The 15,827-nt window shown below is 42.4% G+C and overlaps 1 protein-coding gene across 3 annotated transcripts in view; it reads right to left on the bottom strand.

Moving 5' to 3' along the window:
• Window positions 1-3,936: 3,936 nt before the first annotated feature.
• The window catches only part of MYRFL (myelin regulatory factor like), a 122,111-nt gene continuing 110,220 nt past the window's right edge, over window positions 3,937-15,827 (bottom strand). For 2 of the 3 annotated variants that reach the window (XM_059186306.1, XM_059186308.1), the window contains 6 exons: window positions 11,024-11,086; window positions 10,301-10,388; window positions 8,031-8,105; window positions 4,801-4,921; window positions 4,405-4,479; window positions 3,937-4,210 (listed from right to left, as the gene is read on the bottom strand). In XM_059186306.1, the coding sequence (XP_059042289.1) occupies window positions 4,124-4,210; window positions 4,405-4,479; window positions 4,801-4,921; window positions 8,031-8,105; window positions 10,301-10,388; window positions 11,024-11,086 (509 nt within the window). In that variant the 3' untranslated portion in view covers window positions 3,937-4,123. The remainder of the gene's footprint in view (window positions 4,211-4,404; window positions 4,480-4,800; window positions 4,922-8,030; window positions 8,106-10,300; window positions 10,389-11,023; window positions 11,087-15,827) is intronic. The other variant, XM_059186307.1, reaches the window with a different exon arrangement.

Raw genomic sequence — 15,827 nt, 5'->3', positions numbered from 1 at the left:
GCAATGAAAAAGATGGGTCATATAGGGGAGAGGGGTGAAATGTAGCACCAGAAAACCTGGCTCATCTCTTGTCCTTGCTTAACTTCTTTGTGCCTCAGTTTCTTAATCTGCAGAATGAGGGAATAAAAGTCCCCTCACTGCCAGCAATGCGAGGTCATTGTGAGAATCCAGCCAAAGGGAGTTTGGGAAGGGCTTTTAAATTGCCAATAGAATGGCTTTCCTGCTCTTCTGTTGGAGATCTTTAATAATGTGTTGCCAGGAATCTGCCACTACACTTGAAATCCCAAAACTGTTTCAGCAAAAGAAGTAAATAAAAATGGGAAAAGACTCTCACTATCTCTCTCTCAAGTAAATAAATTAAAAAAAAATTTTTTTAAATGGGAAAAGAGACAGATTAAGAGCTCTACTTTTTTTTTCTTTCAAATGCTGCAGGGTTGAACTCATGCATGCAATTCTTTAAGTGAATTTTTATGATTTGGTTATCTAAAAATCTGATAAAACTTTCAAAATTTTGTTGAGTTTCCTTATTAGAACTCATAAAATTATCATAATTCTGCTTGTTTAGATTATGTGATTCCTTTATATTTTTTAGCGTTTATATTTTATATAGCATTTTCTATGATGTTAGGAGGCAGCTAACTAAATTGATACGCAGAATCTGACAAATACTTGGCAAAGTAGTTACTGTATTTCAGATACTGTAACTAAGATATAAATGACCTGAGGTTAAATTGTACCTGTTTTTCAGGACTGTACTTATCCTATAATATTTTATCGCAAATGGCAGCTGGGGGCAGCATGTGATATTCAGCCCAGCTCCTAGGGACTTCTTTTCTGACTTTTAAAAAGTATATGTTTTTTTTTATTTTAGAGCAGATTTTGACTTATAGAAAAATTGTGTAGCTCATGCATGAGTTCCCATAAACTCCACACCTCGTTCCCCAATCATTAACATCTGTCACAATAAATAGCCAACACTGGTACATTTGTATTAATGACGCTCCATACTTTATTGAAATGTCCTTGGTTTTTATCTGCTGCCCCTTTCTGGTACCAGGCTCCCATTCAGGCTACTGTGGTGCCTTCAGTTGCCATATCTCTTTAAGCTCCTCATGGCTTTGACAATTTCCCAGACTTTCCTTGTTTTTGATAACCTTGAGGATTTTAAGGAGTATTGGTCAGGTATTTTGTAGATGGTCACTCTGGATTTGTCTGATATGTTGCCCATGATTAGGCTGCGAGTATGAGCTTTGGGAAGAAAGATTTATAGACATTACTTAAATTTGGGAATATTTCCATAGAGAGAATTCTCTGGCAAAAGGAAAAAAATGTTTTGACCTGAAGCAACATGGTCCACAGTGGACATCTCACAACTGGAGGAGTCCTTCAAATAGGAGACTCTTCCAGCAAGTTTATTCTCCTAGTAGGTTTAACTAATCCCAAAATGCCACAGATTGCCACAGGTCTGTTTACTGTGCTAAACCCTTTGTTTCTGAAGACTTTCAACATAATCTCCCATGGCACACCCTTTTATTTTGTTTTGTTTGTTTTGTTGTGGTGGGAAAAAGACTTCCAGTTTTGTAATAGAATTTAATTTGAAAACAGGGTTTGTTTGAAAGAAATCCTCTTTTGGCAATGTTACTGAGCCTACATGAGGTATCTGAAACCCCCATGCCTTTCCGAACATAAGCACGTCAAGAACAGCATGGGGTCTGCGGGCTGGAAAGAACTCTGTAATCCCGCCGCTGGCCAACTTTCTTTCCTAGAGGAAGAGTCAGATTAATGGAGTCCCTCCCACACCAAGCACCTGGGATGCTATTAAAAAATGAAATGGAAAAATGAAATCTTTAGACACAGGTCATGCTGGGACAGACTGATCTGACAACTGAGGATAAGCAAGTCTGAATGTGAATCCAGGCAATCTCAGAAATCCTGAAATCCTCCTCCCAAGAATTAACTACCTTATTTAATTTCCCACAAAGCCTATGCTGTTAGCGAAAGGGAGAACAATTTTCCAAATATAGAAAAAAATAGAAACATTATGTAACACACGTGTATGCCCTATCTGCTGTTTGGTTTTGACAGATGACAAACATGCCTTGATGTACTGTGAGTGTTCAGTGACTCAGTCCCTTTATAATCCCATTGTAATCTTTGTAATTATTCTGTTACAGGCAGTGATAACAATAGTTTAGATTTATTTACAGCCTATCTGTGCTTGGCATTATTTTATCTCATTTAATCGTGTCTACTCACTCTCCTTTTCCTTAAAAGAGGAACTTGAGGCTTTGAGAAGTTAAGTATCCTGCCCAAGGGTACACAGATAAAATCCAAGTTCACAGATGAACTCAAAGCCCGGGTTGTTTGGATCCAAAGTCTCAGGTCCTACAGGGTTAAACTACCTCTGTATCATTGAGTTCATTTCACAATGCCTTCTGGGAGAGCAAGGACCCCATCTCTTCTTTTCTTAATAGATGGGGTCTCACAATTAATTTCTATTCATGTGGCACAGGTTTAGTAATATTTGTAAATAAGGAAGAGGAGGATGTATTATTACTACTGGTCATCACTGTCAAAGTAAAAAAAAAAAAAAAAAAATCAAATACTCTCATTTCCTAATTGACTCCCCAAGGCCAACAGTAAGATAAGAGAAGGCCAGCCACTCAGCAGCCTTGTCACCAGAGACTAGAGCTAGAGGGGCTTGAACTTCCATGACATAAGATATAGTGTATTAATAGAAAATTTGAGGTATGAGATGGCCAATGATTGCCATTGAAAAGATAATTTGTTTCAGTTCCCAAGAGAAGGGGATATTGCCACATTCGGGGGGAGCGGGGCACACACTAGGAAGCACTAGCGTCAGTTGGGAAGCAGAGGAAAGGGGAAGAGCTATGGGCAAGGGCCTTTATTTCTATGGGTTTCTATGGATGGGAACAGGTGAGGCAGGGTGAACAGGCTCTGGGATACAGGGGCTGTGCCCAGCTGGCCGGTACCGGGCCCTGATGTGGTTAGGGCAGGTGGAGTATGAGAGCTGATGCAGGAGGTGGGTTGCAATGTGGACTCAGGATTGATTGGTTTGTGTTTGAAAAGCACTCATGGGCCGGTGGTTTACTATCTCTAGGAATTGACTAACCCTAGGAGGTAGAGTCCCACTAAGGGCAGCCGGATCCCCAAAGGTCAAAACATCAGAATACCGAAAATAAAAGACATGGTTGATAGTCTCCAGCTAGAGGATTTCTGGCCATTCTAAGTTGGGGAAGGCATACAAATGTACCCATAAGCCAGTGAGAAGCTAATTTAGCTGTAAACAACGGAGAGGGGCACTATGGCCCTGTGAGAGATGCCCTCATATGTGGAGGGAAAACAAAACAAAATCTGAAAACCATTGACAACCATTGACAACCGGGATTAAATGCAACTGTCTGGGCCTTGATTATCTGGCTTATCTTAAAAACTTGTCACAAGTTAATGCTTCACAAGAGAGCACAGAAAACTCAATGTCTGTCAAGCATTATAGGGTATAATAGCAACAATTTCTCCTAAATCCAATTCATTAGCCAGCTCTGTTCTCTAGTCTAGTGTATGTAGTCCTCTCTCGCTCTCTCCCACCGTCCCTCCTTCCTACTCCTTCTCTCCCACAAACACATGGCAATAGTCTACAGAAATGTGAGCTCCGCTATCAGACACCACCCATATGTCCCCCTAATATACACCGTACCATACACTCTCAATGCAGCGGGTCCAAGCTGACATGGATGAAATGGGCCTTTTTCTCCAAGCTATAGTAAGAAACACATCAGACGAACTGAAGTTAGACCTGCTTCTCTGACCTCATAGATTCCTTAACGCCAGAAGCAGTATTTTCAAGCCCAACCACGCTGTTTCCTTCAAGAAATGTTGTCTTCATAGTAAAATCAAAGACCACATTATCTCAAGTTGCAGCAAACCCTTTATTCTCCTCATTAATGGCTCAAAACTGTTCAAGCCAAAGCCTGAACAAGTCCTGTGGCAATAAATGTGAATGTTTTACAAAGAGAAGAAAGAAATTGCAGAGGCTATGTTTCCGTTGACCGTACTTCTGAGCACTTTTCTTTGGCAAAGTCCTCAACCAAATTCGAATAAATTAGACGCAGTGCCGATAGAAGTAAAAGAAGTAATCTGTGAAGAATATCCCAGCAAAATAAGGATCCGTTGAACAGTCCGCTAAATCCTGTCAGAACGGAAGAAAAAAGGAATGATTAATGTAAGCATTAGTTAAAGTTATTGACTGACGGATTGATTGATTTAATGGTCTGTTTCTTTCACCCTCCCTGGGAAGAAAAAGGCACAAAAAAAAAAAAAAAAAAAAAAAGAGAGAGAGAGAAGAAAAGGAAAGAAAAAGAAAAGAAAAGTAAGCAAGCTTACCGGCGCAGCTACCCGGAAATGGTACGTGCTGTCAAAGAATGGGGCTACAGGGAGGGTCCAAATGTGCTGATAGCCCTACATAATGAATGAAAGAGATCTATTTCATAACCACATTCACCACTGGAAAGACTATCGCCTGAGAAAGCATTTCTTTGACTCCTCTAGGAAAGTTATCTGTGGCAACAGCTTTTGAGAGGAGTCACTGAAACACTCTGCAGGCTCTGAAGGACACAGGAAGACACAGCCGCACCTGGTGATGGGGGTCAGCCGGCAAGGAGAAACCCTGGAGGGTGGCCCAAGGCATCCTGCTCTTCGTTGGGAGCAGAGGCTCTGCCACAATTCTAGACACACTTCTTCAGGAATAGGCTAGAAAGCCCAGGGGCTGGAAAGCATTACCTGTGTCATCTCTTGGGAGACTTCTTGGCGGCTCTGTGTCCTCTTGGCTCCCCTTGTCCCATGGAAACATATATTTCCAAGGGTGAACTTGCACTGGAAGACTATCAATGGTTCTGTTGTGCTTCGAGAGACAAAAGAGAGAAAGGGCAAAGGGAAAGCACTTACTAGCTCCACTGGACTACACCTTGGTAAAAAGAGGTATGAATGGGAACGTAACTTGGACACCCACTCAGTTTCAGGTAGGCATTTTAGTACACTAAGCTTGTCAGTGCCGATATGCCCATTCACATCTCCTTATTACAGAAAGAAACTCAGTCCCACATGATTACTGTGATAGACTGAACGTTCAGGTTCCCCTCCCCCAACGTTCAGGTTCCCCTCCCCCTTCATAGGCTTAAATCCCAGTCTCCACTGTGATGTGTTAGGAGGCAGAGCCTATGGGAAGTGATCAGGTCTCGAGTGTGGAGCCCTCATGAGTGGGATTACTGGTCTTCTAAAAGGTCCTCAGAGCGCTCTCTTGTTCCTTTGCCAGGTAGACACAGTGAGAAGATGGCCTTCTGTGAACCCTTCCCAGACACCAAGTCTGCCAGTGCCTCCGTATGGGACGTCCCAACTTCCACCATTCCACCAGAACGGTGGAAGGCAAATGTTTGTTAAGGCTCCCAGGCCATAGCGTATCTGTTACGTCAGTCTGAACCGATCAAAACCACCCGAGGTAGCCTCTGACAGCTCTAAAACGTAATCTCATAGCTGAAATCACTCCAGCAGCAGCAGTTCTCATCACCATAGATCTTAGAGTCATTTGGGGGGGGCACCTAAGTGGTTCAGTCAGTTAAGTGTCCAACTCTTAGTTTCGGCTCAGGTCATGTCTCAGGATGGTGAGATCAAGCCCCTCATTGGGCTCCACACTCAGCAAGGAGTCTGTTTGAGATTCTCCCTCTCCCTCGACCCCTCACTCTGCTAGTGCTCTCTCTAAATAATATCTTTTAAAATAACTAACTAAATAAATAAATCCATTTTGGAGCTATCCCTTCTCTTTTCACTGGCAGCTGAATTTGCATCTACCTGAAGTTTCCAGGATTTCAGATTCTACAAACCCCTGATCTGAGTACATACTGTTTGCAGCAGCAAGGTAAACAAACAGAAAGGGATGTGGGGCTGAGCCCCATTAGAATTTACCTACTGTCATAGCTGTCAGAGTGGAAGTCCTGCCAGAAAGAATGATTCTCCTCTGGAGGTTAGCCCATTAATTACCATCAAGAGGATGAGATCTGTCTGCCTTTGGAAATGATCTTTTTGCACAAGTGGGACAACCTACAATCTCAGTTGAGTCTGTGTGTTATTTTTAAATCACCCATATTAGAAAAATGGCTCTTAAACTAAAAAGTCTGATTTAGCATCTCAAGATGGTCTTCTGCCACTTCAGGGGATACACCATGTCAGCTTATTTCCCTCTATTTCCCTAGGAATGAATGAGGAAAGGCTATTCCAGGCTACTCAGGGAGTGCTAGAAGACAGTACATTTAGCTCTTGCTCTGCATGAAATGGGATGAGTTCTGAGTCACAAAATACTTGCTGCTTGAAACAAACCTTTCCAAGGCAAGCAGTTGGGTCGAGTGTCATCAACTCATGGTAGAAGTGAAGTTGATGAGAGAGGAAGTAGGAAGCCTGCGTGAAACAGAGGAAGGGATAGAGCAGTGGGAGTTGGGTGGAGGAGGAAGGAGAGAGCTGGGGAAGCAGAGGGGGAGCAGAGGACAGAGGAAAGGGAAGGAGAGGGAGAAACGAAAGGGAGGAAGAGAGAAAATGTAGAGGGGGCAGAAAAGGAGAGACTACGGTCAAGAGACACAGAATAAAAACCATCTAGCTTCCCGGTGAGGAGCTCACTGCGTAATTTGAGTGAAGTGGGTCTAAGTCTTAAAGCACTGTAATTATTTTAAATATTTGGGGGGAGTAGATTAAATTAGAGCTTTGTGATTTTGAAGGAAAGGCAGTCCTAATAAAAGCTACCATTTATGAAGCACCTACTATAAGCCAGGAAGGGGCAATGTTCTTACATCTCTCATTTCATCAGAAAAGTGATGGTTTAAAGGATGGGCTGTTTGAAACCCAGCTCCATGGCTTACTAGCTGTGAGTTTCAGGACAAGTGTGTTCAACCCTCTCCAGACCTAAACATTCCCATCTGAAAATATAAACTAGAAAACAAAAACCCAACTTGGATGGTTATTGTGAGGATTATATGACCCACTACTAAAGTGGAGAGTGTGTGGCATATGCTCTGTGCTCAGCAAATGGTAGTTATTAATTTCACTATTTTTAAAAAAGATTTAATTTATTTAAGGGCACCTAGGGTGGCTCAGTGGGTTAAAGCTGCTGCATTCAGCTCAGGTCATGATCTCAGGGTCCTGGGATCGAGCCCCACATCAGGCTCTCTGCTCAGCAGGGAGCCTGCCCACCCCCCTCTGCCTGCTTCTCTGCCTAGGTGTGATCTCTGTCTGTCAAATAAATAAATAAAATCTTTTTTTAAAAAAAGACTTTTTAAAATTTATCTGACAGAGAGAGACACAAGTAGACAGAGCGGCTTGTAGAGGGAGAGGGATCATGACTGGAGCCAAAAGCCGCTTAACCGACTGAGCCACCCAGGTGCCCCTAATTTCACTATTATTAACAGTGATTCCTAAAACAGCTCTAGGTCTTATGGTATTATCTCAAACTGATTTTATAGATAAAAACAGCTGAGAGAGCATAAGTGGTTTCTCCAAAAGGTTATAGAATTAGTAAGTGGCAGAGACAAAATTTGAACCCTGGTCTGCCCAACTCCAAACTCTGACTCCTTGAACCCCTCTGGGGAGGGAGTGGGGTCTGCATTAGCGTTGCTCCCAGGAGCTCCCCACCCAGGCGGTGTGCTATTCCTCTTGCTCCCACCCCAATTCAAAGGGGCACAGGGGTAGTCTGCAGCTTGTAAACATCAAATCCAAGATCACTCCCATTTTACAGTTGGGAGTGTGAAGCCTAGAGTCTTTCCATTCCGCTGAGGGAGGCTGGAGGACCCCCACCTTCATTTTGAAGACTCCTCCCCCAAGCCGGCCCACTTCTCCACCCAACCAGCTTCCGTGGACTCAGACTGATAACATCCCACACTCCAACTTACTGATCGAATTGTGAAGGAAGTTCAGACTTGCTATTCAAATAGTGACAGAAGCAGAATTGTTCTCTACAGTTACTCACTTACTTGATTTCCAGAGAGAATTTGACATTGGTAGGTGTGTGCTTATTAACAGGAATATTGTAATTGTAATTTCCAGCGCTAATTATGAAAAAAATAAAAAATAAAACCACAAATCAGAATACACAGGAAAGTCTTCAAAAGGCTTTTGTTACTCATTATATACTACGTAAGTGGTGAAATAGTCTATATAACAGACCCAGAAAATCAAAGTTAGCATGGTAGAGCTTTATGTTTTTCAGAGATGTACTTGCCAAATTTCAGAGTGATCTCTTTCAGGTCTTCATATACAAACCATACCACCAAGATTGATGGTTTTTTAGAACACACAGACGAAGTGATGGAAAGCCAAATCCCAGGCTAAATATGTATAATTGAGTGCACAGGAAACGACTCTGGTCCCCGTGAAGGAGACACAGATTTCAGGAGACAAATGAGGCAAGGCCTCAAACCAACCGTCCCTCTGGAAAGGAGGACTGAAAATAATGAATACCAGCTTCCCTGCTCTGAATCACTCCCTTTTAGGCAATATGAGTAGGAGATACCACACACTTTCAGAACTTGAATCAACTAACATTACAATAGCCCTAATCGCAGTTCTGTGACTGAGAAAACTATGATATCCATAGACACTCCTGCCCCGCAGCCCCTGGAAGGAAGACTGCCTGAGATTCTCCCTCTCCCTCTACTTGGGGCAAATGGGGGCTTCCTGGGATTCTTCCTATAATAAAAACTCTAGCAGAAAAGCATAGCATATCCAACACAGATTCTTATAATCTTCCAGGCCATACCTTATATGGAAAGACAACTTAAAACCAGATGCATTGGAAGAAGAGCTCATCATTTTAGATTCTCTTTAATCAATCCTAAGGTAAGTTGTTAAAAATGAGAACACAGAAATAAAAGGAATTGATCTGAACTGGGATCAGGAGAGCCTGGTTCTATGGGGAAGAAGCAGAGATAAATGGAATTCACTTCCTACCATGTGGCCCCGACGTCTGCCCACTTCGCAGCCACCCAACTCAGTAGCCTCACCGCCCAGAGGAGAAACGGACAATCAGGGGGAATAAACACCTTGTCGAAGTTCTGGAATTTGAAACCCAGTCATCCCACACTTCTTCATTATGTCACCCTAGCACAACAATTAATGTCTGTCTCTGACTTCTTTAAGCTCACTGAAGCTCAGGTTCCTTAATGGCAGAATGGGATCAACTAAACCAACCTCAGAGGGATTTGGGGAAGAATTCCACATCATGATGAATGTCAAAGCCACAAACAAGTCATAAAGCACCATACAGTTCATTTTAAAAGCTCAGGGTTATCAACTTGAAGTCTAAGTTACATCAGGTTGAAAAGAAATCGGGCTGAGAATCCCAAGGATTTGTGACACCAGTTCAAAGTACAGGGTCTTGTCTCTCACCTAGCAATCACGCCGTAAAAAATTATCAGAGAAGAGGCGCCTGGGTGGCTCAGTGGGTTAAGCCGCTGCCTTTGGCTCAGGTCATGATCTCAGGGTCCTGGGATCGAGTCCCGCATCGGGCTCTGCTCAGCAGGGAGCCTGCTTCCTCCTCTCTCTCTCTGCCTGCCTCTCTGCCTACTTGTGATCTCTCTCTGTCAAATAAATAAATAAAATATTTAAAAAAAAATTATCAGAGAAAGAAAAATAAGTCCCCATTCTTAACGCCTTCAACTTGTCTATCAGGTTAGCTTGAAGCTACTTGTGGCCTGTGCTTAGACTCTAAATGCATCATTACCTGACCACACACAATAGACACAGAGGTCAATGAGAACTTTTGTAATATCTGGATTTTTTTTTCCACTCCTAACTGAAAAAGCCAAAATAAGCTTTATATTTAGCAATTAAAATAATGATATTCCTTGTTATTAAAATGTATAAATATCAGCTCATTCATTACTTGGAGCCATGAGTAACAATGTCTTTCCTGTTGATACAATTAACCGGCAGTCCTGTACAGCCTACTGTATGTATCCTCAGAGAGTCGGCCACAGAGCTGCCCCCTAAGCTTTTTGCTTTGGACTCACCCATTAACATGGGAGGGTGGAATCATTGGAGCCGTGGTTTATTGACATTTGCTAATAGCAACCATTTTATGATGCCCTCATCTACCATGTAACAAATGTGTTTTCACTTAAGGAGCAACGTAAGCACACATTGATTTTTACCATGTAGTTTGGGCTTTCATTCCAGCCTCAGAAACCCAGAGCCCTGAGTAAGTTCCAGAAACAATCGGGGTAGAATGGGGAAGCTTACCCACCTGCACTGGAGGCCTCGGCCACAATACCGATGATCTATTACTTGCTGGATTTCCATGATCTGAATAGAACTGATGGTTGTATCAATCCCTGTATTGAGAAGAAACAGAGAAAGTAAACTCTTCTGCAGAGGAAAACTATCCTGCTTCTACAAAGTCTCCAAATTACCCAAAGTGAAAGAAGAGTTTCCTAGATTAAATGGGTTCCATTTGCATATAAATGGAAAAAGAAGGGGAGGGAAGGGGAAGGGGAGAAGTCTTTTTGTTGTTGTTACAGTAAATTTTAAGAAAACTCATAAAAACCCACGTTCTAATAGGTAGCCCCATAACATCCAAAAGAATTTCTGGACCCTGGAAATCTAACTAAATTGACATTTATTGAAAATGGAGGGTGCAGTGTGAAATGCAATCTGGCCAAGAAAGAAAGCTTAAAAAAAAAAATATTTAGAAAACAAATGAAAAGTACAGTCAGAATTGAAGAAGAATGTAGGAGGTTCAAACAAATTATCAAAATCCATGGAGATAACCTCCTCTACTCTAGTAGTGAACGCTAAGCTACTACTCTAAGCCTCCTTAATGGTTACCTAACCCTAATCCCCATGAGCGTTAGCTGCAGGGTGCAGCCTTTGTCCCCCGTCCTCACTCCTATATTGCTTTCACTGCCTGTTGCCACTCCCAGGGCCTCTACCCTGAAGCCAAAGGAAAGTCGCTCAGATGTAAACTTACAGTCACTCCCCCAGTCAGGGCTGGTTAGCGCATCTCTTGCCAGGAAGGACAAGCTTCTGTCTTCTGAAGAGGAAAAAAGTCTGTCAAACTTTAAGGCTTGGCCAGGATGAGAGGAAACCCAGTATGTGTGTCCCTTTTGTCAGTTGAATGTTTCTCCGCCCGTTCTCACTCCTGCCTTTCCACCCATCCAATGCTACCTCATTTCTTATGGATCTAATATGTTCTCATCTTTCCCAAGAAGCCATCTGTTTTGGGCTGAACTGTGTTCCCCAAACTCTCGCGTTGAAGCCCCAAGCCCTCAGAACATGCCTCTGTTTGGAGATAGGGCCTCTCAAGAGGCAATCAAGTTAGAACGAAGCCGTTATGCTGGGTTCTAATCCAATCTGGCTGGTGTCCCCCCGATAAGAAGAGATTCGGACACTCAAGACACCAGGGACAGGCAGAGAGGAAACCTTGCAAGCACACACAGCAAAGGTGGCCATCTGTGAGTCCATGAGGGAGGTCTCAGAAGAAACCAGACCTGTTAACACCCTGATTTTGGACTTCTGGTCTTCAGAACTGTGAGAAAATAAATTCTGTAGTTGGAGTTGCCCAGTCTGTGGTCCTTTGTGATGGCAGCCATAGCAGGTCGGATCACTGTGGCTCAAGGCTTCTCCGCTCTGACGTCAGTGCCTTACTACAGAACCACCCATGTGGTGATCAGTTAGTGGTCTGTTATCACATCAAAAGTATATCATCACTGTTTTATTACTTGTAGGTATTTTTGCCCTTTCTTGAAAACCCGAGAATAGAGAACCTCTATTGAAATTCTCTGATTTCTCTCTAACTCCTAGCATAATGTGATCCACACAGGAAAAAAAGAGCTTAAAGCCCCAGGTGGGGACCATAGTGCCAAAGCAGCAAATCAGTGGTGTGGGGGGCTTGGAGCTGGCTTGTGGGGAAGGAAGGAAGTGGGGGAGTGGTTTTGCCCTGTCACAGCTGAAAAGGCACTTTACAAGCAGTTTGGGAAAGGTAACTATTCAGAGGATCGTTGTGAGGCTTTGGGGGAAAAATATCTTAAAGTGAATGGTGAAAGTGGGTTACTAAACAAGTCTTTAAATAGAATTTTGAAGGTTTTGCAGTCTTTTTTTTTTTTTTTTTAATTTGCTGATTTTTTTCTCAAGGCTATGTTCTGTTCATTGTATTCCTTCCTTTGCATTAAATAATGTTTATATTTTTCAACATAGTTTGGGGTAAAACACAAAAACAGTACCCTCATTAAACAAGAGACAGATGTTAATATAAGGTGTGTGGCTTTCATAAGAAAGAAATGCAAGATCTAAAACAAGTTTCTATTCACGTTTCTGTGTGGAATTTCAGGATGGAAAGCAAATGCTAGAGCACACATTACTTGGGTGCCATCACTCCTAAGTAAATCTGCCATGGTTAGGACTTCCTACACTAAGCACACAGGCTTGTTTACCTGTCCACAAAAATGACTGTGAGCTTCTAGAAGCCTACACTCAACTTATGCACCTGCCATTGCCCCAGGTAAGGTAATCCTGGGTTCTCTGCAGGTGCTCAGCAAAGTGGGAGGCTGGAAGGAGGAGGGGAAGGGAAAGAAGCAGCAGAGCCCATCATATACCCTCTAGAAAAATGTTTCCTCTTACACACTCAAAGGGGAAATTGCCAGCCGATGAGTGCAGAGGGATGCTGGGAATGGACATGGAAACCTGAGCTCCTTCACCCTGTTGGCAAAGGGGAGGGAGAGAGAATTTGAAGGAGAGGCAGGTTTCCGGAGCATCTTGCCTAATATGATCCTTTTCATTTTTTTTTAACATTTTATTTATTTATTTGACAGAAATCACAAGTAGGCAGAGAGGCAGGCAGGGTGGGGGGAAAAGCAGACTCCCCACTGAGCATAAAGCCCAATGCAGGCCTTGATCCCAGGACTCTAGGATCATGACCTCATCATTAAAAAGAAATGGATCTTGGGTGCCTGGGTGGCTCAGTGGGTTAAAGCCTCTGCTTTCGGCTCAGGTCATGATCTCAGGGTCCTGGGATGGAGCCCTGCATCAGGCTCTCTGCTCAGTGGGGAGCCTGCTTCCTCCTCTCTCTCTGCCTGCCTCTCTGCCTACTTGTGATCTCTGTCAGGTAAATAAATTTTTAAAATCTTAAAAAAAAAAAAAAGAAAGAAATGGATCTTGACACATGAGAATTTTCTAGAAAATTGAATATATATTTCCCTTTGGGTATAAATATATGTGCTGTCCAAAAGGCCTCTAGATTTCTTGGATTCCAGCTATTCCAATCTTTGTCAAGCACACGTCCCCTGCTATGAGTTTTGCTTATGATTGCTTCCATAGAAGGATGTGAATTTATATGGCAATTGAAACATAGAAAGAAGAAGAAACCAGAACTTCTCCATCCTGTCTGTTTCCATCCCTTACCTCTTTTTCTACTTTCCCACTGAATTTGCAGGAACAGGACTCATTATAAATTTTGGCAACAGAATTACAGAGTTGCCTCACTTCCAGAGAAGCATGTTTTCATGTTCCTGGAGACACAGAATCCTGTGACAGGATTTAGTATCTGATGGATAACAGTATTTTAAAAAACAGTAATAAAAAGGTAAAGTTAAGGAGAGATAATCTTGCAGATTAGAATTATGAAAATAGCTTTTCAAATGCAGGATTGGAAATAAATTTTAAATCTCCTATAAAACATTTCCAGTTTGTCACTTCTCTGAGGCAAGACTATTCAATTCTGAAAGGCTGGTTATTAGAAAACCATAAATTCTCCTGTAGTCAAACAGGGGTGGTTCTCATTTTATAAATGTCTTCCAGTAATATTAACTATAAACTTAATATACACTTCCAGCAGTTTTCATTGTGAAGCTGGAGATAGATTTTGCAATCAGCGGAAAAGATCTCCTAATAAACTAAATTAGAAACTTCTGGAGAAGAAAGATTTAAGATGGTCTCCAACCAAAGCATATCCTGTTGTGGTAGAGTGTGTATATAGTATTACTTATAAAATTGTGCTGCATGGCTGAGTTCCAAAACAGCATCTTGGATACCTTTTTCTTTCCTGATTGAACCAGACTCATGCCAAGAAAAAGTCAATGAGCCCAACCGATTGATGACTGTGTCCTTTAACACAGGGAGTCAGTTTCTTTCTGCCATTTGCTCTTCCCAGAGTTCTGGTCTCCAAAACAAAATAAGCATAAATTCCCATGCCTTTTAGTTTCATGAGATTTTTTTTTTTAAGTCCTCACCAAAATTCTTAACATCTGTAGAATTCCATAGATTTTTCTCCTCATAAGCTCTTTACTTTTTCCTATCTAACTCTGGCTATTTAGGTCTTTATTGTTTCCATAGATTAAAATCTAATCCATCGCACTCAGTTGGCTCCTCAGAGTAGAAACTCAGTATTCCAAAATACCCACTCTCTACCTCTTGGTTAGTCTAACCCAAACCTTCTATACTAAGTGGGGAGGGGGGAGAACCTTTCTGAGAGACGTTTTATATAATCAGCTTGGGCCCAAAAGAAGAAAAATGGCTTGCACTCAGCATATCATAAAAATGCTAATTTCCCTTCCCTTATTTTACTAGATGTCTTACCCCTTAGAAAAGAAGCTCATAAGTGTTTTCTGGGGCTTGGTAAACTGCTAGATATTACTCTTCGTCCTAGAGAGTTATTCCAACATGTTTGTTTGTTTTTTTCCTTAACCATGGAATTTCTTTCTAAAATTTTTATCCTTTAATTTTTTTTATTAAAGATTCTATTCATCTGTCAGAGAGAGAGAGAAAGTGAGCACAAGTAGGGGGAATGGCAGGCAGAGGGAGAAGCTGGCTTCCCACTGAGCAGGGAGCCTCATGTGGGACTCGATCCCAGAACCCTGGGATCATGACCCGAGCTGAAGGCAGATGCTCAACCAACTCAGCCACCCAGGAGTCCTTATTCTTCCATTTTTAGTTAGTTGTCAATGTCTCAGAAACATCTGAGTTTCTGATGTTTGAAAGGTTGATGGTTGAAAGAGTTTGCCTGGCTTTCCCCACTTTCAGATTTAGGAACCCTAGTGTCACATAGTACCCAGGACAAAGGGGAAGGATGGACCTGCAGCAGCAGAGAAGACACTTTCTTTATACCACCAGAAACACCCCACCTCAGGGACCTCTTCCAGGCAACCCTGGAGGAAGGGCATGCCAAAGGGGCTTTCTATGTGGCTTGCCATACCCATAGGCACCCAGGCCTAACTAGATGGCAGGTATTCCAGTTGTCAGTACCCACTTGGCTTTCCTCTGGAGTTGATCCCTAGTACATGTGCACACAGTGCCCAAATAAAAGAGAGATCATGGTAGATGGGCAGGAACCCAGGGCACGGACACAGGGGACTCAGGTTCCTGTGGCAACTGTGCTAGTCACTTACTGCAGAACCTTAAGCAAGGTCCTGAGCCTCCATTTCATCAGCTGGCCAGTGGGTGAGTGGTATCAATCAGAGGTGTTCCTGACCTGGGGACCTTGGAACCCCAGGTGATTGCACAAAGCGGTCAGTGGCGTCTGCACCCTTGAAAAAGTAACAACTCTCCCACGGGCTTGTACTATTCTTCAAATGTTGCTGCAGGGTTAACAAAAATAATTTGACTAAAAGCTTAACAGTTTACAGTAACATCCTCTATGTATTTTCTCTGTCAAATAATTATAAAAGAAGAATGAATTAATAGTAGAGTCTATGGAGTAAAAAGTTAGGTATCACTGGTTCACTGCTCTCACATTCTACAAGACTCTAAATTGCCAAAAGTTTGCAGGTTTCTAGAAGGCG

The sequence above is a fragment of the Mustela lutreola genome, chromosome 8 (genome assembly GCF_030435805.1).
Source record: "Mustela lutreola isolate mMusLut2 chromosome 8, mMusLut2.pri, whole genome shotgun sequence".
NCBI classification, from domain to species: Eukaryota; Metazoa; Chordata; class Mammalia; order Carnivora; family Mustelidae; genus Mustela; species Mustela lutreola.
The sequence above is the reverse complement of the archived record's forward strand: the minus strand, read 5'-3'. Positions and strand labels throughout refer to the sequence as shown.